Here is a 27068-nt window from a genome sequence, read left to right as displayed (position 1 = left end):
AGTGTGTTGGGTTAAGAGGCAACCACCCATAGTTCTAACAATGTCAACATTCACAATCTCCAACATCAGAGCTCCTGTCCAGCCACAAGATTTCAAGGAATTACATAGGATGTAGACAAGGAGCAAGATTTCCTTTTCTTCCCTGCCCTTGAAAGGAGTACATGCAATGTTCGTACGCCAAAGAGTTATAGGTCTCTAATCCAACATTCTCATTACAGTTCAGGAAAAGAATTTCAATTGCAAGTTTTCTCAAATAACATAATAATATTAAGATGAGAATAAAGGACAATGACAAAAAAAGTCTGTTATTTGTTTTGATGATGAATCTCCTTGTTACATTTTATAAGGCAATTTAAAATATCACATTCAGCGTGTTATGAATTATAACATATTTATTGATTTCAGTATACAAATAGCAAGTCATTTGCAGTGAAAGGTAAATTTGCATAATTACACCATGCATGAAGTTGAAATAGAAATATTCTCAAATACACAAATGAAATGTACTCAAGTAGTTTTATTCAGAAAACTGAATAAAAGAAAATTGTTGGATAGATGAATATGGCCTTTTAAATTAAAGCAGAACATGAAATATTGGTAATTATGAAAGATGCACTATTCAATAATATTAAGTGCTTTCTAAGAGTCAGGACCACATTTTTTTCCATGATAAATTTAGAGCCACTTGCTTGTCTCTTATTATTATCTTGGAATGACATGTAAATAAAATGAGGTTAAGACCAAACAGCTAATACAATTGCTAAACTGACAAAATAGCTAAGATTACAGAGCATTCTGGTCACCTCGTGTAAGGGCAGCCTTGATTATTATTGAAGAGGAAAAGTTGGCATTCTAAGTGAGGACAAATCTCCTTTAAAATACAGAAAGTTTTATTCTATTTTAGAAAGTAAATATTGGTGGAGAAAACAGTAGAAATAGTTTTTGCTTGAAAAGTCAATTATATGGACATGCTGTAGCAACCTCAACTCTAATAATGAATTACTAAAACCAATATGTTAAAAGCTTTGGGTAGGGGGAGGCTCTTTAAAGCTTTAATGTACCTTGGATAGGAGGCCTCAAAAATTATATTCAGATTAATATCTAGAGTGTTATATGTTTGACTGTGAAATCCAGGCAACCCCTGCCAGATGAAGGATTCATCCACCCATAATTTAAGTATCTGGTCTTTAGCAGAAAGCAATTTCCAATTTAAAAATTGTCTCTGCTCTGATGACCTCTACTGTACCATTAAGAAATTGCTTGGAAAAAAATGCATCAACGAATCAGGTAATACATTGTTATATGAAACATTTACTGTCATTGAAAAGTACAATGTCAAAATGAACCACATCTATGTAATTTGATGAACTCTTGTTTTTTCTGGTTACTTGATTAATTCTTCATGTAATTTAAGGTTCTGTGAGCTGTAGATCTCAGTAAGTGCATGACATATTTCTGTAATTGCTAACCACAATTTTTAAGTTTCATTCTATTATAATTCATTAGTATTATAGATTCACTCATTCAATACATATATTTGTGAGGCTCACTATGGCTTTGCACAAGACTTAAATGATAGAAGATAAATAAGGTACCATTTCTGTTGGTAAAGAATACAGGGTCTCCTGAGGAAGACCAAAGTATAACCACTTACCCAGAATTATGCTTGCCTTTGGATAGGAGAACTTGATTATTTAATATGCATTTATTTATTGTCTACTCAAAGTGCCAGCCTGATGGTGAAGTAGTGGTAATCAAGCTTGTTGGCATGTGTCCTGAGCTTACAGAAAGATTTTCCAACAGATACGTGGGATCCAATAGCCCTAATGTAATCAATTTCCATATCCTCAGTGTCCCTATGTACATTCTCCGAAAAGTGGTCAGCTTGGGAATGCACCTGTTTTCACAGAGTTCTCACCTCTTCTTTCAGAATCCTCCTTCCCCCACTTTATAAGAGAAAGGTTTACCTCTCATCTATCTTGAATGGTTTCATTGTCCAACCCCTCCAATCATTACTGGACAGTTTTCTGTTCCATAATTTTGCCTTTACCAGAATTTTATATAAATGGAATTATATAACATGTAGCCTTTTGAGCCAGTGTTCTTTTTTTAAAATAATATATTTGCAATTCATCAAAAAATTGTTCCCTTTTTTGATGAGTAGTATTCCATTGTATGGTTATTCCATAAATTGGTTATCCATTCACCACTGAAAGTCATTTACATTGTTTCCAGATTTTTAGAGATTATAAAGCTGCTATAAATAGTCACATATAAGATTTGTATGAATATAAGTTATTTCTCTTTGGTAAAAAAGTATTGGGTCATATAGTAAAGTGTATGTTTAACTTTATAAGGAGATTTAATACTGTATTTCAGATATGAAGTCACCATAAATGTATGAAAGTTCCAGTTGCTCCACATTCTCAGAAGCACTCACGTTTTTTTTTTGCCATTCCAAAACATATTTAATGGTATCATACTATAGTTTTAATTTGCACTTAAATAATAATAATGTTGATCATATTTTCATGTGCTTATGTGTCACCTCTATATATTATTTGGTAAAGTCTCTCTCCAAAATTATGTAGTTTAGGTTCTATATTTAGGTCTATGATGCATTTTGAGTTAATTTTTTATATGTTGCAAGCTATGGGTCAGATATGTTATTTTGCCATATGAATATCTAATTGTCCCACCACATTTGCTGAAGATATTTTCAATTTCACTTTTCTCAAAAGATCGCTAGGCTGTATATTGCTGGCTCTACTTCCAATTACCTATATTTCTATACTTTTGCTAATATCCCACAGTCTTATTTATTGTAATTTCATGGGATATCTTGAAATAAAGTAGTGTAATTCCTTTAATTTTTTGCTTTTAAATAGTTGATTCAGCTTGTCTCCTTCTTTGTTATCCCATATAAATTTTACAATCAGCTTGTCAATGTCTACAGAAAAATCCTGCTGGTATTTTGATTTGGCTTACCTCAAAACTATAGACCAATTTGGATAGCACTGACATATTTACTATGTGAGTTTTCAAATCCGTGAACGTGGTATATCTCTCCATGTATTTAGGACTTCTTTGATTTCTTTTATCAATATTTTGTACCTCTGAATATAACAGTTCTTACATTTTGTTAAGATTTACAGATATGCTTCACTTTTTTGATGCTGTTGTAAAGGGCACTTAATTTTACATTTTAATTTTCAACTGATCATAGCTAGTATACAGAAATACAATTGACATTTTATATGGACATTTTATAGTTCTAGGGGTTTTTGTTTGTTTTGTTTTTTGTAGAATCTATAGGATTTTCTATATAGATAGCCTTGTTATCTACGAATAGAGAATAAAGAGAGTTTTATTTTTCACTTTCCAATCTGTAAACCTTTATTTCCTATTCTTGCTCTATTGTTCTGAGTAGAACTTCCAGTATAATATTAAATAGGATTGTTTGGTGTGGCCATTTTTTGCCTTTTTACCTATCTTAGGAGGGATGTATTCGGCTTTGCACAATAAAGAATGGCTTTTGCAGTAGGCTCTTTGCAGGTTCCCTTTATCAGGCTGAGGAAATTCCTTTCTATTTCTAGTTTGCTTAGATAATTTTTATCATGAATGGATAAGTAGATGTTAAATTTTGCAAATGCTTTTTCTGCCTCTATTGAAATGATCATATGTTTACTTCTTTAGTGGTACTTGGTAAATTTTATTGTTGATTTTTGAATGTTGGATACAGCCCTTCATTCTGAGGCTACATCCTGCTCAGTCATGATGTATTATTGTATTATTCTTTTTATATATTGTTGGATTAAATTTTCTAATATTTTGTTGAGGGTCTTAAATCTATGGTCACGATGCATATTGGCATGTTATTCTCTCTTCTTAGAAAGTATTTGTCTGATTTTGTTGTCTGGGTAATACTGTCTTCAAAGTGAGTTAGGAAGTATTTTCTTCTCCTCTAAATTCTAGAATAATATAAAAAGAATTGGCGTTATTTTTTCCTTAAGTGTTTAATTCAATTTACCAATGAAGATATCTGTGCTGTTCTTCACTGGAAGGTTTTTAAATGTTCAGTGTGTTTGTTTCAAGACTGTTCTATTTCTTCTTTTGTAGTTTGTCTTTCAATGAATTTGAAAGACATTTGTTGGATTTATGTTGAATTTTTACTTTTAGAGTTTCCATTTTACCCTTTCTTTTAGTTTCTATCACTCTGCTAAGTTGTTCCTAATATTCCCAAGTTGTCCTTTAAAAGTCTGACGAAGTTCAGGTGATGTCCTCAGTTTTGTTCAAGTACTGGATATTTGTGCCCTTCTTTCTCTCTCTTTCTGTGTCTGTTTCTCTGTATTTATCTCTCTGTCTCTGTCTTTTTTCTTTCAGTCTTTCTCTCTCAATTTTGCTCAACATTATTTCTTTTGCATTTGATTTGACTTGAAATTGATCCTCACTTTTTAGTTTCTTAAGATGAAATCTTATCAGCGATGTAAGCATCTCATTACATGAATTTCCTTCCAAGTGCTATTTTAGTCACATCTACTAATTTTAATATCTTGTGTTTTCATTTTTATTTATTTCAAAATATTTTCTTATTTCCCTTCCGACTTTTTTTTTTTTTTTTTTTTTTGCTGTACACGGGTCTCTCACTGTTGTGGCCTCTCCCGTTGCGGAACACAGGCTCTGGATGCACAGGCTCAGCGGCCATGGCTCACAGGCCTAGGCGCTCCGTGGCATGTGGGATCTTCCCAGACCGGGGCACGAACCCGTGTCCCCTGCATCGGCAGGCAGACTCTCAACCACAGTGCCACCAGGGAAGCCCCTGACTTTCTTTCTGATTCAAGGTTTATTCATAATATTATTGTTTAATTTCCAAATATTTGAGGATTTCTTAGATATCTTTGTTAATCATCTAATTCCAATAACATTAGAGAACATATTTTGTATGGTCTCAATTCTTAATGAAAATGATAACTGCTAAATATCACCTATACAATGCGATACACGTGAGGTGATACACGTGAGATTATACACACACAATTACACACTTAAAGTTATACAAGAAGAAATAATGGAGACTTAGAAGGCTTCATAGAAGAAATAACAGACTTGGGCTTTTTAGGGTGAACTGGGCTCAATAAGGAGATGAAATAAAATGGATGTTCTAGACAGAGGAAGTAGAATGGAGCAGAAGACATTGGAGAGCAACACGTTCTTGGTAAAGCTGGATTATAGAACAGAGGAGTCTTAGGAGATACTGGAAAGAAACCAGATGTTAATAAGAAGGAGGAACTTATTAAACTTACATATCTTTCTAAGGAGATTAGACTTCAAACTGTTTTGAGGAACTACTAATGCATTTTAAACAGAAGACTACAGAATCAGTATTTTGAAGGATATCGTTTGTTGGCAGTGGTGTAAAGGATGGAATGGAGGCAGGGAAGGATGCAGGCCAGGGATATCAGTTAAAAAGCCATCAAAAGAGTTTGGGAGAGAGATGACTCATGCCTAAACTACCACACTGGTGCTGAGGACTGTAAGGATAAGAGATATTTAAGAAATATTTATAAATTACAATCAATAGTAATTGGTTTCCGTTGGATATGAGGAGTATGGAATGTTGTTAAATGTGTGGTAGAAGCTGCTGGCTTGGGACAAGGGTATTGCTGTACACGGAGACAGGACTGGGGACAGAAGTGGTGAGTTATATTTGGAGAGTTTGCATTGGGAGGGCACACTATGGCACATTCATGTTAGAAATGTTAATATTTTGTTTTACATTTCACATGATGAGTATATAGTTTAAAAAAAGCAATGATGGAGTGGACCTCATCTGGCTGGCATTTGGAAACATGGGTCTCACACTGAGGAGAGTATCCTAAAATGGACATACAGATTTGGGAGTCAATGGTTTGTAAGAAACAGGTACAAGAATGCAGGAGGATAAGACTGGCCAGGAAAAGATATGACGTGAGAATATAAGTATTTTGATAACAACGTTTTCAATCTAGTTGATGAAACCACAAGGAAGTTTTTAAAGACAGGAAAAACAAAAACTACAGGAAGAATTTTGAAGCCAGTGAAAGAGAGAAAGACACAGAGGAAATAATCGACAATTATAAATGCAGAGAAGTCAAATAGGATAGAGACTAAAATGACATTAATTAGCTAATGAGTAGGTCTTTACTAGTTTTAGGTTGAAGTAGGCTGAAACGAAAGTGTATAGAAATACTAAAAATATTTATTGACTTTTGTTTCAAGATAGTAGAACTAGTTCATTTATATCTCAATGGCCATTTCTATCAGACCAAGATGCTGGCAAAATATAGTTACCAGCCACAGGTACATACAAATTTAGAGCAGTTAAACTGAAATCAGTTCACATTTAAACCATTTTTTTCCATAATAAATACTTGTTAAATGCTATTCTGTTGTAATGTTGATAAGCCAGGAATATAGAAACCCTGTACAGAGGACCTGAATGATCTCACAAATGCACTTCATGATGGACCTGGCCTGATCATGGTGTTTACCCAGAGCATCAGCTGCTTGCTTATAATTTAGCTCAGAGTGGAAAAGGAAATGATAATTGAAATCTTATTATTTCATCCTATTTCAACTGTAGCATCCTCCACCAGCTCTTTGGTCATCACTCCAACAAGATACAATGTCTCTCTCTCTCTCTCTCTCTCTCTCTCTCTCTCTCTCTCTCTCCCCCTTGCATTCCCAAAACATTTCTCAACATATAACAAATGTGTACTTTTCTATTCTTTATTATAGATTGTAAACTTCTTGAGCAAGTCAGCTTTGACATTTCTTCCTTTTTTTTTGCTTAATATGATAAATTTTCAACATACTGCCTGACACGTAGTAACTGATCAATAAATATATCATTTATTTTTAATTTTAAACACACTTTGAGCATCTAAATTATATATTCATTCATAAGATATTTATTATTCAGTTAATATGTGTAGATATCATATAAATGCTGGAGGATGGAAATAAAGATAGGTTAAGACAGTCCCTGCTCTTGGTTAGCTAAAAACATAGCAGAGTAAAATTGGCATTTAGCCAGATTATTTCATTTAGCCTTGATTATTAAATATAAATATATATATATAAATACTCATACATATATATGTACTGTAAAAGAGATTGACATTTAGACAGATTTACAGATTATTTCAAAATATATAATTACCAATATAATAGAACTAATTATATGAGGATGGCATTAATTCACATACATCCCATCCACACAAGTCTTGCATAGGCTGGCCAAAAGGGGTAGGAGAGATGTTCTCTGTTCCAGTAGAGAAGCCTGATTTAAATAATTATAGCAATCCATGTGAGCTGTTGTTTGATAAATGTGCAAAACTTTATCACAGTGTGTGTCTCCAAACCCATGCAGTACAGAGGCTATACTCTGAACAGTGCTTCTAAGAATGCCCTGGCAGTTTTTAAGTAAACATTTTCATATCATGAAATAGATTATACTATCTTTATCTTGCATGATGCATTTGTAAAAACTAAGGTATAAGAAAGTTCATTTAATAAACAAAAGAGAACAACCCTTTTTTTTTTTTAAGAGAAGAATACCCCAGGGGAAAAAGTTACTTTGGGAAGAATGGTAGGGTCAAGGAAGTTTTCATTGTGGAGATCCACATGAAGGACCTCAGAGGAAGATGAGACATTTTAGAATTAGACAGTATACTTCTGAAAGCTTAGGTTAAGCAAGTAAGGATTCTTATATTGAGGTTGTTTTCCTTATCTTTTTTCTATAAAGTTTATATAATTATGTGCTTATTGGAACTCTCTAGTAGAACATGCATTCTCTATGAGGATATAACCCCCAAGGGGTGAAAATTGGTTCTTAGGGATGAGCAAAAAACCTCTCACTTATATATAAAGCATAGATATACATACAGTCCCTAAACAGATGCATACAAGATGCAAAGATGCAACAGATGCAAACAGATGCAAACAGATATATATCTGTGAATTAAAATTTCACGAGGGGTAAGGGAATTAGGAAAAAACTGTCTAAAAATGCTTCTTAAAGGGGAAATAATGAAAAACTGTGGAGAAACACTTTAGTATAGGTAAATTTCTAGGATAAAATGGAAATTCACAAAATTTTATACAAGAGAAATAATGGATTATAAGTATTTTAAGTTACACATGATTTCTACCAATCATCATCAAAATGTAATGAAAAGATGAAATAAATGAGGATAAAATATTAAATGAAATTGAGCATTACCATTATGTTTAGTTACATAACCTATAAATAATCAATATTTTTCTTTCAATTTTTTAAGAAAATCAAGATCATTTGTAATGGCTCTCTTGCAATATATTTTTTCAATGGTTTTTGAAAGACAATAGATATTGGTATATTTATAAAAGATATGTCTATACACTTTTTAGAAAACATTAAAAGGTCATAATATTTAATATTTAGTCATTTTTTATTTATAGAAGAATCAGCACTGTCCTCATATTTGGCTGCACAATCCAACATCACACAATGGCTCCATCAGAAAGATACGTCATTAACGATTGACAGAAAGAGCTACTGCGTCGTGGCAGCACGTATCTGCCAGGAATCTGAACATTGTGCTCTTTTGTATGAAAATTTTAAGAAAGCCTGTGGGAGGGAATCAGAGCAATGCAAAACCCTTGATGGAAGCTACCTGTGTGCAGCATTAAGAGAAAGTCTGAAAGAAACAATCTTGTGGAATTGTCAATGCAATGACCCTTCAGAAGTAAAATGCATTGAAATTTGGAAAAGCTTGTTTGAGGACATTTGTATACAGGATGCTCAGATGAATCCAGTTCCAGCCTTCAGTGAAGACAATGAAGATGAATTCAACTTAGACATTGTTTCAGGTCAGTATTCAAGGGAGGAATTTGGGAACCTTAAGTATAACCACAAATATGAGTTGACTAAAGACTTTGCTCTGCCATTTCTGCCTGTGTTTCTCTTAGACAATGAAAATTAAAAAACGTAATACTATGACTATGTCTAAAAGGGGTTATGAAGAAAGACATAAATGCTAAAAGGTTTTAGAATAATGTGAATTTTATTCATTCATTTAGTCATTCATTGAACAAATACTTATGAGACATGGACAATGTGCTAAGTCTTAAGTCTGGTGCAGCAGGATCAAAACAACAACAACAAAACTGTCCTTCATTTAAGAAGCTTCCTATTTTTTAGGGGATTTAAAAAATTAAATAAATAGATAATGTAGTAAGGGATGATGATTTATTTACTTAATAGATATTTCTTTGAGTGCCTACCATGTCCTAGGCTATGTTCTAAGACCTGGGGAAAAAGCAGTAAAAAAAAAAGTGAACAAAAATCACAAAAACCATTGCTCTCTAGGGCTTTATATTCTCAGTTGAGGAGTGTCTTGGTGAGTTTCCCTGGAAACAGACTCTGAGACAGAGGTTTGCATACAGAGTAGTACTGGGCTGAGGGCTCAGGAACAAAATCTAGAAGTGAGAAAAACAGGATTAGGTGGAGGGAGAAATTGAAAGGCAAGACAATGACTACAACAAACAGTTGATTCCACAAGATGTTTGGCTCTGTAATGGCCTTTTAAAGATGTCATCCATTGAGACATGGGAGCTGCTCCTTTGAGCCCTTCTCATGGACTAGCCCTTAGATAGGAGCTGTCCCGTAGAAAAGTCTGCACCCTTGGATGTGGAAACTTCCTTTGGATGAGGCAATGCTGGAAAAGGACCAGCAGATGGGGAAATGAATACTGGGATCACCAAAAGGGGGGTCTTAGTAGTAGGCTGTAACATCCATTAAGAAGAAATTAATAGGATGAAAGATTTGAAGATGTATATTTTAAACAGTATGAGTGCTACCAAAGGGGAAACATGGGGGGTGGGGAGCAATAAATTAGGATCTTGGGATTAACATACACACAGTACTATATATAAAATAGATAACCAACAAGGACCTATTGTATAGCACCTGGAATTCTACTCAATATTCTGTAATGGCCTATATGGGAAAAGAACCTGGAAAAGAATGAGTATATGTATAACTGAATCACTTTGCTGTGCAGCAGAAACTAACACAACATTTTAAATCAACTATACTCCAATAAAATTTAAAAAAATAAAATAAAAAAAATAAACAGTATGAGTGCTAAGGAGAAAAATAATACAGGTAGGGGAAAAAAGAAGTCTGAGTTGTTGGTTTGTAATTTTAATAGGATGGCCAGAAAGTTGATCTGAAGAAATTAATGTTTGAGTAAAGATGGAAAGAGGCAAGGGAATGAGTCATGTGGGTATTTAGGGAAAGAACACTTCAGGCAGCAGAAACACAAGCTCAAGGTGAGCTAGAGATAGTCTGGAAGGTTGAGGAAGAGCAAAGAAGACACTAGAGGTAGAGTCGAGAGAGCAGGGGGAGAGATGCAGGAGATGAGGTCAGAAATAAAACAGGGGCAGGATCATGAAAGGCTTTGTAGGTCATTTCAAAACTTTTGGCACATATTCTGAGTGTTACAGGAAACCACTGAAGGATTTGAGCCAAGGAAGTGTCATGGTCTGATCTACATCTTTAACAGGATAATTCTGTTTTTTGTGTTGACAACTAACTGAAGAGAAATAAGGCCCAAGTAGGAAGACCAGTTAGGAAGCTTTTGTAATTATGGGTGATGGACCAGTGTGGACAGCTGTCAGATTCTCGATATGTTTTGGTGTGAATGGATCATATGGGGATGCAAGGGGGAAAAAGGAATCAACATTGACTCCAAGGTTTTTGTCCTGAGTAATTAGAAGGATGTGGTTGCCATTATTTTCATTGACTAACATGGGAACAACTACAAAAGATGAGGCTTTGGTGTGGACAGAGGAGAGGTCAGGAGTCAGTTCGGGACATGGTAAGTGAGAAATATTTGTTGGATATCCAAGTGAAGAGATCAAGTAGACAGTTCTAGGTATGGAATTGATATCTAAATTCATTGCATGACACATAGAAGTGAGATCTGTACTGTAGGTATAAAGTGGGGGTCATTCACTGATGGATCACAAATGAGACCATGTCACTAAATGAGGTCAACAGAGAAATGCATGGTGTCTTGGACGAGAGTGGTAGCAGGGTGAAAAGATATCAGAGTCTGCATATATTTTGATATTAATGGATCAAGAAGTGGGAACAGTGTACATTTTGTAATGTGTATGATCTTATAACGCAGATGGAGTTCTGGTGGGTACATGTTTCTCTGTGTTCCCATGACATACTGCCCTTTAGCTCCTTTTCAGCAATTAAGCTACTGTTTAAAATATTCTCCAGAAAATGTGTATATACCTATGTATGCACCATATATTAGGATTTAATGTGGATTAGGATTAGGATTTAATGTGAATTAGGATTTAATGTGCAGAGAATTTATTATAATGCATTACTCATATTATATAAAATAGCATGGGTCCATAATAGAATTTGTTTCACCATGGTAAAAGAATTGTTTTTTTGTTTTTGTAATAATTACTCATATTGTGAGTGTATTAGTCTGCTTAGGCTGCCCTAGTTAAATACCAGAGGTTGGGTGACTTGAACAATAAAAATTAATTTTCTCATCATTCTGGAGGATGGAAGCTCCAGACCAAAGTCCAGCAGTGTGATTTTCTGGTGAGAGCTGTCTTCCTGGCTTCTAGATTTCCTGGCTCCTTGCCATGTACTCACAGGACATTTCCATGGGGTGTGTGTATGTGAAGAGGAAAGAGTGAAGAAACACACTAAGGTCTCTTCTTAAGAGGACACAAATCCTACCAGATCAGGGCCCCACTCTTAGGATCTCATTTAATCTTAATTACTTCCCTAGAGACACCATCTCCCAATACAGCCACACCAGGAGTTAGGGCTTCAACATATAAATTTTTGAAGGAGACAAAATTTAGTTCATAACAGTAAGTGAACTCAGTTTCTTGAATATGTTTTAGTCAGTGGCACAGCCATACCCAACAGTTCCAAAGCAGAGCTATTAACCTATCATAGAAGATCTAGCCTAGACTTTTGTATGTTACAAAAGCTGTAGAACTCTCTGAAATTTGCTTATTGGTATTTCATTCAATATGGAATAGTAGCACAGAAGAAGGAACATCCCAGAAACATAGGAGAGTGTGTTTCAGAAGAGACAGTGATTCTTGAGCTGAGAATTAACCAGTAGAAAAATGAAAAAACATGTATAATGAGAACAGATGGAACAAGGAGTCTGGAAAGGCTGTGACACACCGGGAGGTAAAAAGAATTTCCTTATGATTGTACCATCATATATGTGCAGTAGATGGGCAGGCAGGGAGTTTGGACAGACAGCTCAAGTCAGGACAAATTGAAACATGAAGAGACACTTATGCCATAACAGAAGTCAGTACCTTAATAGCCAATGGCAAAAATTGAATTTTTATTTTAAAATGTGATAATTCTATTCTATCTCTTTATGCATATGTCTATTATTGCTCCATCTATTTTATTTTGATTTTGTTTGTGTGTCTCTATTTCCTAATAGGTTTGACAATAGGGACTGCCGATTTGTCTTCAATATGGCACCTGGTATATAGTAGGGACTCAACCAATGCTTCTTTTCTTTTCTTTTTTTATAAAATTGATCTTTGAAAGAAAGAACAATTAAATGAGATTTTTAAACATCATTATTTTAATTGAAGTATAGCCAATCTCTGCTGTACAGCAAAGTGATTCAGTTACACACAAATATACATTCTTTTTTTAAAATATTCTTTCCCAATATGGTTTATCACAGGATACTGAATATAGTTCCCTGTGCTATACAGTAGGACCTTGTTGCTTATCCATTCTAAATGTAACAGTTTGCATCTACCAACCACAAACTCCTGCTCCATCCCTCTCCCTCCCCTCTGGTGATCTAGTGGTTAGGATTCAGCTCTCTCAACCAATGCTTCTGGAATGAAATGTTTTAGCATTAGATGGTCACCAAGTTCACTTCCATCAATGAGAGTCTTCAATTCTGTACTTACAATTCCTAAAAACTCTGGGAGGCTAAGACAGAGGTGGAAATAGTCTTTAAATTGCTTTTCAATCTAATTAAGACCTTACTGGGAAGAGTTTTTTGGTTCAGACAATATTCCTTCTGTTCTTTCTCTCCAGACAGACTCTTTGTTTACTTCTGAGCACATGGCCTAGTCATTAGCATTTGTTTAAATCTTCCAGTAACTGGATACTCAGAGCAGGGCTGTTTAACTGACTTGAATGATATTTCAGGGGTTTATTTTTCTTCATCTGTACCTCACTAATTTTGTGTATCAAGGGTTAAATAAGGGTTACATGAGCTTATATGTACTTTTGCTTGATTATTCACTCATAAAGGTAGTCCACATTCTCCTATTAAATTTAGAATATTGTTCACTAACAAAATAGTCTCTTTGTTTTCCTTCTAGATAACATGAAAGAGGATAATAAGTTCAAGTGGAATCTAACTACTCTTTCCTATCATGGTAATGTTTATAAACTGTTATTTTGATCTGCATTGTAAATACTGGACAATATAATTTAAAATGTAGTTACTAGGTTTCTTAAAGATATGCCATTACAAAATAAATTGTGTGGATATTTTTATCATTCTAATACTACAAAGTGCAACAAAATCAAATCAACTATACTCCAGTAAAATTTTAAATAAATAAATAAATATAATTTTAAAAAAACAAAAAAAGGCAACAAAATCATTGCATTTCTTTCACTCATGTGACATCTGTTTTGCCTATCCATCGTTTATTCATAGTTACGCTGAAGAATACTTTACAATTAAAACCAAAGACTAGGTCTTAATTAAATTTCATAGATATTTTGATCACGTAAATTAAATTGAGGTCTTTTTGTGTATATGGATGTGTTGGGGGTGGGGCATTCACACATACCTGTGTTTTCCAGAATGTGAACATTTTTATATGTTGGACTAGCCACAGCCTTTAGTCAAGATTTCCCCCCCAAATAAAAAGTGCAACAGAACAAGAACATTTTGATTCAAGCCACTGAATGCACCATTAGCTATATAGCTGAAATGCAATTTCTGAAGATTTACTGTTTACATTTGAGAAACCTGGACTCAAGAATATTTTTCTGCAGCTCAGTTTTGGCCCTACACACTTCCCATCACTTTTGGATCACAATACGTAGCCAGTGTAGATGAAGGACGATTCAAATAGTCCACTATTCAGGTCCCAGTAAGTTCATACTAACTCTAAGGGGAAAAAAAAGGAATGTTTGCCAAAAATAACATATGGGTACATCATTGTATTTTGCTCATGGACTTCTCACAGTGTTTTACAGATTCTGCATGTACAGCTTTTTGTTTACTTTTCCACGACCTGGGCATATCATTGCTTTTAGGAATCAGAGGGATCAGGTCCTGTTTGGAAGTGGCGGAGGAGTGTGTGGCGGATGTGCTCTGTAACACACAGTTGGCCCTTTACCTGAAAGCTTGCTCAGCAAATGGAAACCTGTGTGATGTGAAACACTGCCAAGCAGCCATCCAGTTCTTCTACCAAAATATGCCTTTTAACACTGCCCAGATGTTGGCTTTTTGTGACTGTGCTCCTTCTGATGTACCTTGTCAGCAGTCCAGAGAAGCTCTTCACAGCAAGCCATGTGCAGTGAACAGAGTTCCAGCCCCAACTTGCCTCGATATAATTCACAGCTGCCAAAATGATGAATTATGCAGGTGAGTAAAAACACACATACCTTACTTTCTGATTTTGGCACCTTATTTGTTACAGTCTAGTCCCAACACTTGATCTCATTACATTAGCTAGAGTTCCCACCATCATTCAACATGATGTAAATAAAGCCAGACAATTCATAGTTTTGAATCCATAGTACATGTGTAGTATCCTTTCCGAAATTCAAATGCAGAATATGTTTTTGGAATAAAAGAAATTCAGTTTGTCAGGATTGGGTAGTCATGAAATAACATTATTAAAATTTCATATTCAAGTGAGACTCATGAATTGCTTAATAGACCTGTCTTGTGTGTCAGTTTTATTATTGTTTTTGGGGGGTGTGATTATATAAGGCTGTTAAATGTCATAGAATTTTGACGAGGTGACTCTTTAAACTTCAAAATAAATATTTTGTGTCTTAGGCTGGAGATGAGGAAAGAGCTAGAGTTTGGATTTCCCCAACACACGTGTGCCATGGTGTCAGGAATGCACCCTTTTTCTCTTCCCAACCTCTCATCCTTAATTCTCGAGGTGATGATGTTAGTCATGTATTTGTTTATTCAAAAAATAATTACCAGGGGCTAATTGGTGGCGCAGTGGTTAAGAGTCCGCCTGCTGATGCAGGGGACACGGGTTCGTGCCCCGGTCCAGGAAGATCCCACATGCCGCGGAGCAGCTGGGCCCGTGAGCCATGGCCGCTGGGCCTGCACATCGGGAGCCTGTGCTCCGCAACGGAGGGGCCACAACGGTGAGAAGCCCGTGTATCGCAAAAAAAAAAAAACCAGGCACTTACTACTATTTTAGGCATCAGGGTACAAGATACAAAAATGCCTGCCCTGTGGAGCACACACACACACACACACACACACACACACACACACACGTGCAATAAGGGGAAATGTGAATGGGCAGAAAGAGTGAAAGAATTGCAATACAAATGGGGTGGCCCCAGTAGAGACATTTTATCAGAGTCAAATAAGTGAGAAAATGAGCTTGTCTCAGTAAATATCGGAAAGAAGAGATACCAAAAAAAGGACGAGCCAGTGCTGAGGAAGAAATGTGTGTGGCATGATCTCAGGCAAGGAGGGTAGAGTGCACAAGGGAAAGAGGAATAGAGAATGGATTTACTCAGAGAAATAAGAGCGGTACTGGGAGATTTTGAGCAGAGGTGTGAATGATGTGCTCACTTGTTAAAATATCCACTCTGGCTGCTAGTTGAGACTAGACTTTACCTTTGCAGGTAACTCCTCCTGGAAACCATAAATTGAAACCAACAACTTGGCTTTCTCTTCTCCTCACTGTGGTCTTCGTTAACACATTTCCTTATATATTCAAGGTGAATTGATCTTTTGTGTGGTAAGAAAGCCACAGTTAAGTGAGCCTCTTTGGACATGAGTCAGAAGATGGAGGAAAGAAAGAGGATACTGAATAAACTTGATGAATCAAAACTTCCTGTAACATTGATATTATCACATTAAAGGAGCTTTATTTAACAACCAGCATTAATTGGGATGAAGCTTCTGCTTCTTCTTGGGATAATTATCCCAAGAAATTCATATTAATTTGTTTGCCCAGTACCTTCTATTAGGGACTATTTTATTTAATTGTATTTAAATGAATAAAACTCCATACATACAAATTCCTTTAAAGGTCAAAATAAACATTTAGTGTGGAGAAGTGGCTAGGTGTGATAGCTCAGGGCAAGATTTGTCACATTTGTCACCTTGCTTGAACCACTGGCAAATGAGATTTAATGACATCACTTCCTGAATGGGCTGATTCTTGGTGAACTGCTTTCCTTCCGCCTTTTAACTATCCTCACACCTTTACTGTCAGGCATTCCAACTGGCAAAGTAGCTGCAGATCTTGTAAACATTTGTCAAAAAAAGAGAACTGCTTCCCTATAACACATATTCTGTAAGATAAAGGGTAAAGATCTCAGCAGAGTGCTAAACCATTGACTATTTTTTTTTTTTTTGCTTCAACTTATATAGAATGTCAAAGTTCTTAAGAAAGCTCTATTTGCGGATCTTTTCCTGCAAATGTTTATCAGTTATTTTAAGTTTTACTAGTTATTTCTCTTGAATGAATAATAAAATAAAAATATTTTTTACAATGAAATTAAAAAATTTCAAACTCATTTATATCTCAAAAATCCTTATTCAGTGTATTATTGTATTTCATTGATTCAAAGATACAAAATTTTTGCACATTTTAATATCCCTAACATGTTTGGAATGCATCTTAAGCTCAGTGACCAAAAACAAAAAGTATTAAATTAAAACAATAACAACTGCCAACAAGTGATTTTCGTTGTAATAAAATAATGGTATCTCCTATAATCAATGAAATGTGGTAAAAACATTTGATTGCATTATTTTTCTCATATCACAAATAAAATATTACTGTCTATCATCTATCTTCACTAGCAGTGAAACCAAATAACATTTTACCCAGCCAGAGGACACTTTTTTTTTTAAAGTAATCCCTGTAAAAATGCCAGATGTCTCCATGGACGGTACCAAGCTTTACCTGATTCCACTGCCAGGGCCCCGGATATTCTACATCATTATCTTTGAGTTATTAGTATTCAATTTTCTCAGGATGATATATCTGAGTTTCCCTATCAAATACCATATTTTAATGTCGAGTGATGGGATCCACTGCTACAATCCTTGAAAAGCCCTGTGATGGATTCTGAAACACAAACTCTTGCATGAACCTCACTTTGGCATCAACACATCCTCAGACTGACTGATAGAGTTGGTGATTTTCCTCCACAAGGACGCCTGGGTTTCACAACCTCTCCAAAGTGCTTGGTGCAGGGTCTGGAACACGATATGCTCTCAAAAGACTTCATCTCATTTCCCTCTACTTTTGAGTATCTGTACTTACTTAATTTTTATAATGTTTTAATATACAGATATATGTCTCTTCTTATGTAATTCCTGTTTTTTATGTATTAATTCAGGGAGTAAGGATTGTGGGTCTTTTTCTTTTCACCATGTGCAAATAGTCTCTGAATGAACACTTTATAGAGGTGATGGAAATATTATACAATATTAGTTGTCAAGATGAAAAGACAAATTCTATCACTTTCTCAAGCAGATTTTGCCTTAGGGAGATTTCCAGTATTTATATTAAATTATCCTTAATGTAATTCAGATGGAAAAAAAATCTCCAAAGAAAAACAACTTCTTCAGTGAGAATGTTAAGACTTTATCATGGATCTTTCCTGCAGAAGCCCTTATACATGGGGCAAAGCAGAGCAATTGGATTTGAAAATACAACTTCTGTCCCTGTGCCCGCTTACTCTTTTCATGATTGGTCTTGAAACTCCTCTGTTTATTTGAAAAGGCCAAAGAAGATGACATAAAGAACTATTTTTTTCAATTAATTTGCCCAATACAGATACACACTGGGAGGTGAGATTATATTTTGCCAATTATAAATGTTTAGGAATTTACAGGAAATTACAATACATTGTTTTTCCATATGTATGAACTCCAGAAAGTAGTGAAAAAAAGTAATTGCTTACAAGAAATTTTACCTACTTTTTAAAAGCAAAACTCCACAATAGACATATTTAAGTGTGCCAAGGAATATTCACAAAGTATTACTATATATTAGGTCACAAAGGCAAATGTAATACATTCTGTGTGTAGAAATTACACAGACCATATTCTCTTACATTTTACAATATAACCAGAAACTTATAGCAAAACTAAAAACAAAATAATCAACTCTATTTTAAAACTTACTCTTTTAAATACTTAATGGTTCAAGTAATAAACCAGAATAAAAAATTTCAGTATATCGAGAAAATAAGGATAATGAAACAGCTACACAGCAAAACATTTCAAACATAAAACAAAATTTCTATAATATAAAATATTTTGCCGTATTTAATTTTTTCAAATAATTTAGATAGTAAGTATACTAAAGTACTTTTTATAATATTTTAATTTTTAATTAAATACCCTTCAGTTCATCATTTTTGCAAAATTTCACAACTACTTTTTTGAATGAAATAACTTTTATGAGGAGATAAATCATGCAACTTAATTTGTAAAACATATATTTAAAAAAGACTAAATGGCACCTGTCAACCTCATAGATGGCAACCAATACTGCCAATGCTTACATCTAGATGACATCTTATATATAAAACCCTTAATTGCATTAAAGGAACATATTTGTTCTTCTGGATTCAGAATTATATGCTCAAAAACTTTTTAGTATTTTATTAAATATAAATTCTAATATATTAATTAATTTTTACCACTGTATTTAAAAGCTGATTCCTTTAAGATGACTTAAAATACAAGATTATTGAAAATAATGTGATTTATGGATTTAAGCAGAGTAACATCATGAAAGCAAATAAGCGCAGGACAAATGACATGTACTCAGAGGGTTTTCATGCATGTTTGATGGTGACATATTCAAGACAGCGAAAAAAATAATTATACATGATAAATAGGAAGATTAATATTCTTGGTTCCACTAAGTAGATTTTCTTACTGTGAAAGTTCCAAATATGAAATTATTGTACACTATCCAGATTTTATTCAATGCTAATACAGCAAGAATGATATATGTAGTCAGAAAAGTTATGAATGGATATGGATTATCTCGACCATTAAATAAACTCATGTTTTGCTTTAAATTAGCTCATGTTGCCAGAGAACCTCAGAGCATTTTGTTAACTCTAATTAGTCTGCCTAGAAATATTGAGAAAGAATACAGTACCTCCCATCCTGTGGGAAAACTCTCTGGAAAAGTCAAGAGACTTTTCTGAAATCACTTGGTGGGAGTCAATGGCCAAATGCTAGTCTCAAAACCACATTCTGCTTCAGAAATTATTGCTAATAAATCTTGCAAGGAGTTCTTACTACAAATCATCGCCCAGTGAAATAAAATTAGTAATGAAGAAAGAGTCATCCAGGGAATCCTAAACTTAACCTCTGTCTTTCAACACAAAAGGAAAATAATTCACAAGTTTTCTTCTGCACTCTCTGTTGGAATGTTTAAATGTACAAACTTAGTTTTCAACTATGTTTATAAGCATCTAGAAGGTATTTTGCTTTATGTCAGTCTTTCGTTAGGTGAGGCAACACTACATGTTACTGTGAAATAATATTATTCAGAGACTAATTCCATTTCCTGACTCTTTCTAGGAGGCGCTATAGAACATTCCAGGCAAAGTGCTGGCAGCATGTGATAAGAAAGTGCCATGAGGATGAGACCTGCATCAGTACCTTAAGCAAGCAAGACCTCACTTGCTCCGGAAGTAATGACTGCAAAGCAGCTTACATTGGTACCCTTGGGACAGTCCTTCAAATGCAGTGCACCTGTAGGACCATTACCCAAAGTGAAGAATCCTTGTGCAAGATTTTCCAGCATATGCTTCATAGAAAATCATGTTTCAGTAAGTTACCCAATTATATATATATACATATATATATACACACACACATATATAATATATTTCTTGTTTTTGTCTATACAGCACAAAGTAGTAATCCAGCATAGAAAATTTGGTCACAAAGTCAACTCTATGTTTCTAATTTTAAAATTTATTTTCTGATTATGCTTTGCACATTTGCTATTTTACTCTTTTATCTGCAAGTGATACATGTTGTTAATTTATATGATTGATCACTCCTAGGTGTCACATTGATTTCAATATCAAGAGCCTAAAAGGTTTATCCTACCAGATAACGGAATGTAACAGATATCTATTGCAAGTAACCAACCCAAATCTTGGTGGCTTGAAATAATTATTTATTTCTTCACAATTCTTCTCACTGGGCTTGGCTCAGTTGGGTGGTTCTTCTGATGGTCTTGTTTGGGGTCTCTCATGAAGGTACAATCGTCTGGTGGTGAGACCAAGGCCAGTCTGTTCAGGTGTTGTTTAACAAGGACTGTTGGCTGGGATGGCGTGGTTCTTTTCCACATGACCTCTGCAGCAGTAGACCCTGGATCTTTCATGGTGATGGCAGCATCCCTAGCAGCTAATCCCCAGTGAACAAGTACTTGTCAAGCATCTGCTTCTGCTATATTTGCTAGTGCCCCACTGGACAAAGCAAGTCACATGGCCAAGCTCACAGTCACGGTGAGAAGGATGTGTATATCCAAAGCTGGATTCATCGGGGGTAGTTAACAATCTACTATATGGCTGTCCCAACCTAAGTAAAACGTATTTACCCTTGGATTTAGTTATCTCCCCTTGGTCTTTAATATGTCTGCTAATCTACCTGTATGAGGGAATGGAAAACACATTTTCTAAAGTTATTATGTACAGTATTTTAGGGATAAGAAAACAGATTTAGGAATTTAAATAATTTGTCTACAGTCTCAAAGGGAACAAGTGGTTGAGAGAGATTTGGCTATAAGTCTTCTAGGAAAAAGCCTAACAATGTGATCACACACTAATTCAAGACCTCTCCATCATCTACCTTCAAGGTTAATCCATGCAACTATGTGAGTCCCAAAACATCCCCGGCTCATAAGACCCTAGGTGTAACCAAACCACAAGCACCATTTCCAGGAAGGAATAACAGACATTTACCATTTCATTGCAAAAAATCTTTATATTTATACAAATTTTGACAGATACATATCTGTATATATCTAACTATAAACAGATACACACATTTTAAAAATTTTGTTCTATTTTTCTTTAAAGATACTAAAGCGATACACATTAGCCAATATGATCAAAATTGTGATTTGTTATGTATTAGGTAATAAACATACGACTCAGAGTGTATGGTTTGATTCCAACAGGGCTCTCTTTGGAATTTCTATAATTAGCACTACAGACATATTTCAATTGAAATCATGATACAAAGAGGAAAATCGCATGATATATGTTGAGTCATATTTTCTAAATAATCTTCCTCTTTGATTAATACTAAGTGGCTAATTCTGTTGGAACTAAAGGTATTTATAATGAATGGCTCATAACATTACAAAAGGAAATACCAAATAAAGTAACTTAAACCAACAACAATATATACAATTACACTATCATGATTATTTATAAGTGGTTTTTCCATATTAAATGGTGTCCGGGAAAAAAAATGTAGTTTCTGCAAGTTAGTGGTAACCAATTCCTTGGGCATAAATTCCCTAAGAATGCCAGCGCAAGCAACCTAATTCTACTTCCAAACCGAGTTTTCTCCCATGTGTTTTCAATAATTCTTATGTTTTGCTTTCATTGTATTTGACTACCTATATAGAGCAAAAATACATATATATTCATGAAGAAACAGTAGAAATGGACACAAAAATCCATAAACATTGACATACTCTATAACGTTTCAGAAAAATAAAAATTCAAAATGATTCACTTTTCTTCACTCACTTTGGAAGACTAAACATGTTTTCTCCTCAAACATTACTTACTAAAAGTAGGAATTTTAAGTGATGCATTTATAGAATTAAAGGAACCTTAAAGGCCTTCTGTCAGGGCTCTGAGTACTTGAATTAATAGGAAAAGTTTCAGACAAAAACACAAATTAAATCCTTAGCCTGGCTAGTTCTAACAAACCCTCATCCCCTGCCCCATATACTTGGGAAGTGGTAGAACATGGAGATTTTTGAATGAACTCTAACCACTGCCTCTGACTTTTCATATCAGCCCAGCATGCTCACGCTTTATCAAAATACACCTGTATCTAACACATCATTGTTAATCAACTATACTCCAATATAAAATAAAAAATATTTGTACATTTTATCAACCTCTCAAAAAAAAAAAAACAAAAAAAAAACAGCTCTCATTACAGCTGGTTTCCAAAGCCCTTCACCTTCTGCTCATTTTACCTGAAAGGGGCAGAACTGAATAGAACAGAGAGGACAGTTGGAGAAAATTTTCCATTTGTCACTTTTGTTTGGCTTCAAGTCATTGTTTTTCAAACTCACTTGACCTCAGACCACAGTAAGCAATGCATTTGACATTAGATTTTTACATGCTATGTCTTCTGTTTTTTAAAAATTATTTTTCTATTCCATTATATTTTTTCAATGCTGACTACCTACTAAATTGACTTCATGACTCACTAATGTGCTGCTCTTGGAAGTTTGAAGAACACTTGCTTGAAACAAATCTGGAAGTCATCTACCTTGATGTATCCAAGTCAGGGTCTTATAATAATTATAAAAAATGAGAGAGTTGCTAGAAGGAGTGCTTATCTGGGGTCACATTCCTCATCTAACCTTAATCATTCCATGAGCTGGACAATATTATTTCTGCAGCTTTTCACATGGAAGGTAAAGGCAGCTGAGAGGTGAGCTGGGTCACTTGGCTTCCATGTCCAGGATGCAGTGGATGCAGGATCCCAGCCCTGGCTGGTTGACTGCAGCCCACGGTGTTCTCCTGCCTGTAACACCATGAGGACAACAAGCTTGTGTTGGTTCAGGATGCTCCACAGCCCTCTCAGGCAGAACCTCTTTGTTCTCATCTCAGACCTGAGCTTTGAAAACATGTTGAAGAGCGTGCCTCGGTTCCAGTCTGCAGGACCACATTTGGGCACTAAGCATCCTGAAGGTGCTGGGTATTTGGCCACCAACTTGCACTCACCTGCACAACTCTGCATCCACAGACTCACTTCTCTCTGGCATCTGGCAGCCCAGAGCAAATTGTTGGCAGTTAGAGCTGAGAGAGGCATGAGAGAAACGGAAGAGAAAAAAATTGGTTAAGACAGAGAGGACCACAGAAATGGAAAGAATTAAGAGATTGGTGTTGCCTTTCCCTTCTACACTGAAAAATTCAATCTATAGATGTGTGTGTACCACACGCTGACAGGAATATTCTCTTTTCTACTGGTGCAAAGTTGTCTTTTTATGCCAACTGTAGACAAATCTCTTAAAGAGGTTTGGAAATAGACCCATTCTGCCCCTGAAGGCTCAGCTTCTTTTTGAAGAATTATTTTTAAAAAGAATAAATACATAAAAAGAGACTACCTATTTCTATTAAATCCTATAGGGAGCAGAAAACATTATAATTGGGATACAAGTTTAAACAAAATTTAAAGAATATAGAAACAAAAATAAGTTAAATTCTTCCCCCAATCTCATTCTCTAGAGAGAGCCAACGTTTACAAGATTGGTGTACATTCTTTCTAACACTTTTTTTTTTTTTGCCTTGTAAGTATACGTACCTTATACATTTTGAACACACTCAAACAGTGCCTCCCTCTCCCTTACACACACACACACACACACAGATATTTTTTAATGGAATCAAACTATACATCCTGCTCTACAGCTCCCTTTTTAATTTAAAAATATATGATGGACCCATTTGCAAGTTTGTACACATATGATGGCTTTATTCTTTTTAAAGACTGCATAGTAGCCTATATTTAGAGGACCAGCCTCTTCCCAATGTGTGTCTCTTTCTCATGATGGACTTCAAAGCCCTCTCCACTCAGCTGGAAAGAGGGTAAGACAGAATGCAGAAAGCAACATAGTCACAGAGGAGTATTTCATGGTTTGGTAGTGGAAGCCGTGTACGTCACCTACACCCACGTCCTGCTGACCATGACTCAACCACATGGTCACAGCTGTCTGCAAGAAAGGTGGGAAACTGTAGTACAGTTTTGAACCAGAAGAAAAGGCAACTGTGGTTATTAGCTGACAAGTAAGACTCTGCCACAATTCACCCAATGTCTATTTCACTCTTCTGTCTACAAAGAGAATGTACTTACCCTTTCCCCAAGGGAGATGACCCAGTGTTTCCCAAATGTTCATCCAGCGACAGTCACTAGCTCAAAGACCTGGATCTTGGGTGATGTGCAATCCAGATGATGTAGCACCATGGAGTGGACAGGCAGCCCATGAACTAGAAAGAGCAGTTATTCCCTACCATCCCTCCAACACAAATAACACACACACACACACACACACACAGACACACACACGCATGCACGCATGTTATAGGTATATTAACAGGGACAGCATAACATCAATAAAGACGTCCATTCAAAATAAGGTAAAAAGGGAGAGTTATAGCACCCAGTAATGAAGTCCTGCCTGGTAGTCATTTGAAGCCTCTCTGACAGATACCTGGGAAGAACCACACTTAAGGCTCCCATCTTGCCCTCTGGAAGCTTTTTCCTTATCAACCATCCTCCACAGCTGTATCTGCAGTAGGCTGGGGGAGAGGATGCCCTCTTTCTGGAACAGGAGCTCTCCTAGACCATATCCTGCTCACGAGTTTTGAGAGACTGTGAGTTGCTTTAACATTTAACAGTCACAGACTTTTTGCAAGCCAACCGGTGGCTTCCTTGGCAACATAATCTCTTAAAAATGTGTTAGGTTTCTAATATATTTGCTTTCAGTCAGTTCCATGTGCCAGTATCCACAATAAAAAAAGTATTTTCTTGACTAGTTCCCAAGTCTGCCTTATTGCCTGGCTTCTTCACCCCCATACCTCTCTCTCTAATGCAATGATTTAAGCTAATCTAAACAATGGACTTGAGTGAAAATGTATTCCCCTTAATCTGATTTTTGCTGCATAGCTGAGCCAATTTGTTTAACTCAGAAATACTGGGACTCTTATGACTGGACAATCTTGTTCAGTCGTATCTCTTACTATTTGGGACCTAAGACAGTCAGCTTTCATGTCATAGGGTCCTCATTTTAACCTCTCTGATCTCTGCTTGAAAACCAGCAAGTTTCTACCTGAGCTCATATCTTTATTGTAAAACTCTGTACAATGCAGTCAAGAGGAATCAACTCACACTATCGCTGCATCTCTTTCAAGTGTTCCTGTTCCTTTTGGGACCTTCCAAGGTGCTTTGAGAAATGCATCTCAGAACTGTCTTCATGGCAGAAGGACAGGAAAGACATCCTTTGGATTCTGTGTCCCATTTCTCAGGGGTGGCCCCATGAACCTTGATTCCCTGGAAATTGTGTATAGTACATACATAAATGCTGATGGAGCCTAATGTCCATCTCATGCTGCAGGGACAGAAAAGCACTGAGGAGGGAAGAAGGAGGTGTCCAGGGCCAGATCCAAGGGGAAGCACTGTCAGGTTGCATCTGCACAAAGATGGACTAGGCATTGGAGGAAGCATTTGATGGTAAAGAGCAAAGGCAAATCCATACCCAGAATAGGTATAAATTCCAGCAGGAATGCATCACTGCCTTCTTCAGGGTGGAAGGGTTATGGTATCATCAGTCTGCCACCCACCTGCCAAACTGTGGGTTTCTGTTGTTGCTGGGCTGTTTGGCATTCAGCACTGGCAGAACTTTGATGGGACAGCCTGAGAGAGAGGGAGTCCAGTCTGTGGGGCCATGCATGGCTGCCATCCTTGTCACCACATGCTCAGTGCACAGGCATTGCGTGGCTGAAGAGGGCACGGTTGGCCTCCTCTGGGCAGGTCACCAGTTGACCTGGTTGTTGAAGGCCTACTCCATGGTGCATACTATCTGATCTGCCCACTTTGTGCTACTACCACAGGACCTTCCATATGCCTCTTCCCCTCATTCCCTTGTCTACAGTCTTTCAAGGACGCTCTTTCCATCTCTCTGATTAAGCAATCTACCACTGCCCACCAGTCTTAACTTCTATCCATGTGTGTCTCTGCAAAGTGGGCAATCAAGAGCCCTGCTTATGCTCTCCCTTGGGGAGGATGTCCCCTCACCACTGGTCTCTCAGGCCACATCTAGGTGGGTCTGTGGTGTGCCAGCTGTCCATTTAGTTAGCAATGATATCCTGTACTCACCTTTCTGGGAACCAATGACTTAATGAATTTCTTCATACCCAGCGGCATGTTAGGAGCTATATTTTAAATGGCAAATGGGCTCCTCCTACAGATGGTGGAGCCTTGCTCTAGAATCCAAGGGGTCTGTGCTGTACCTCTATTAGGGCTTGTCAGAGATGCCATATGCATCCAGAGATCTTGAATGAGATTAAGTGTATAGACTGCCTGTTACATAGCAGATATTCTATACATTTTAATCACCCTGACTTTAAATACCATTGTTGTTTGGCACTGGATTCAGGACTGGACTATTAGGTTTCTTTATCTGATGTTAAACAAAGGCTATACCCATGTTTAGGAGTTTCTATATTAATGTTTCGCTAAAGACAGCTGGTTCCCCAACTCTGTTAGGAGCAATCTTTTCATTATTAATGAAGAGCCTGATGATCACAAAGACAACCCGCAAAGTACTGAGAGGATGGACGTGGAATTCTTGGCCCTCAAACCTGTTCATCCTTCAGAAATATCTAAAGGTTTGTTGAAAATATAGATATTTGACCCTAACCTCAATTATTCTAATTCAGTAGGCCTGAGGCAGAGCTCAGAAATCTGTATTAAAAAAAAAAA

The 27068-nt window shown here is 36.0% G+C and overlaps 1 protein-coding gene across 1 annotated transcript in view; it reads left to right on the top strand.

Moving 5' to 3' along the window:
- The window catches only part of GFRAL (GDNF family receptor alpha like), a 57470-nt gene that overhangs the window by 5260 nt on the left and 25142 nt on the right, over positions 1 to 27068 (top strand). Inside the window, 4 exon segments of the mRNA XM_027126786.1 lie at positions 1129 to 1287; positions 13441 to 13497; positions 14393 to 14723; positions 19902 to 20152. Of these exon segments, the coding sequence (XP_026982587.1) occupies positions 1129 to 1287; positions 13441 to 13497; positions 14393 to 14723; positions 19902 to 20152 (798 nt within the window).

The sequence above is a fragment of the Aethalodelphis obliquidens genome, unplaced genomic scaffold (genome assembly GCF_003676395.1).
Source record: "Aethalodelphis obliquidens isolate GAN/ISIS:26980383/991018 unplaced genomic scaffold, ASM367639v1 scaffold31, whole genome shotgun sequence".
In the NCBI taxonomy this organism is placed as follows: Eukaryota; Metazoa; Chordata; class Mammalia; order Artiodactyla; family Delphinidae; genus Aethalodelphis; species Aethalodelphis obliquidens.
Note: the sequence above shows the minus strand (reverse complement) of the source record. Positions and strands in the feature narration are given on the sequence as shown.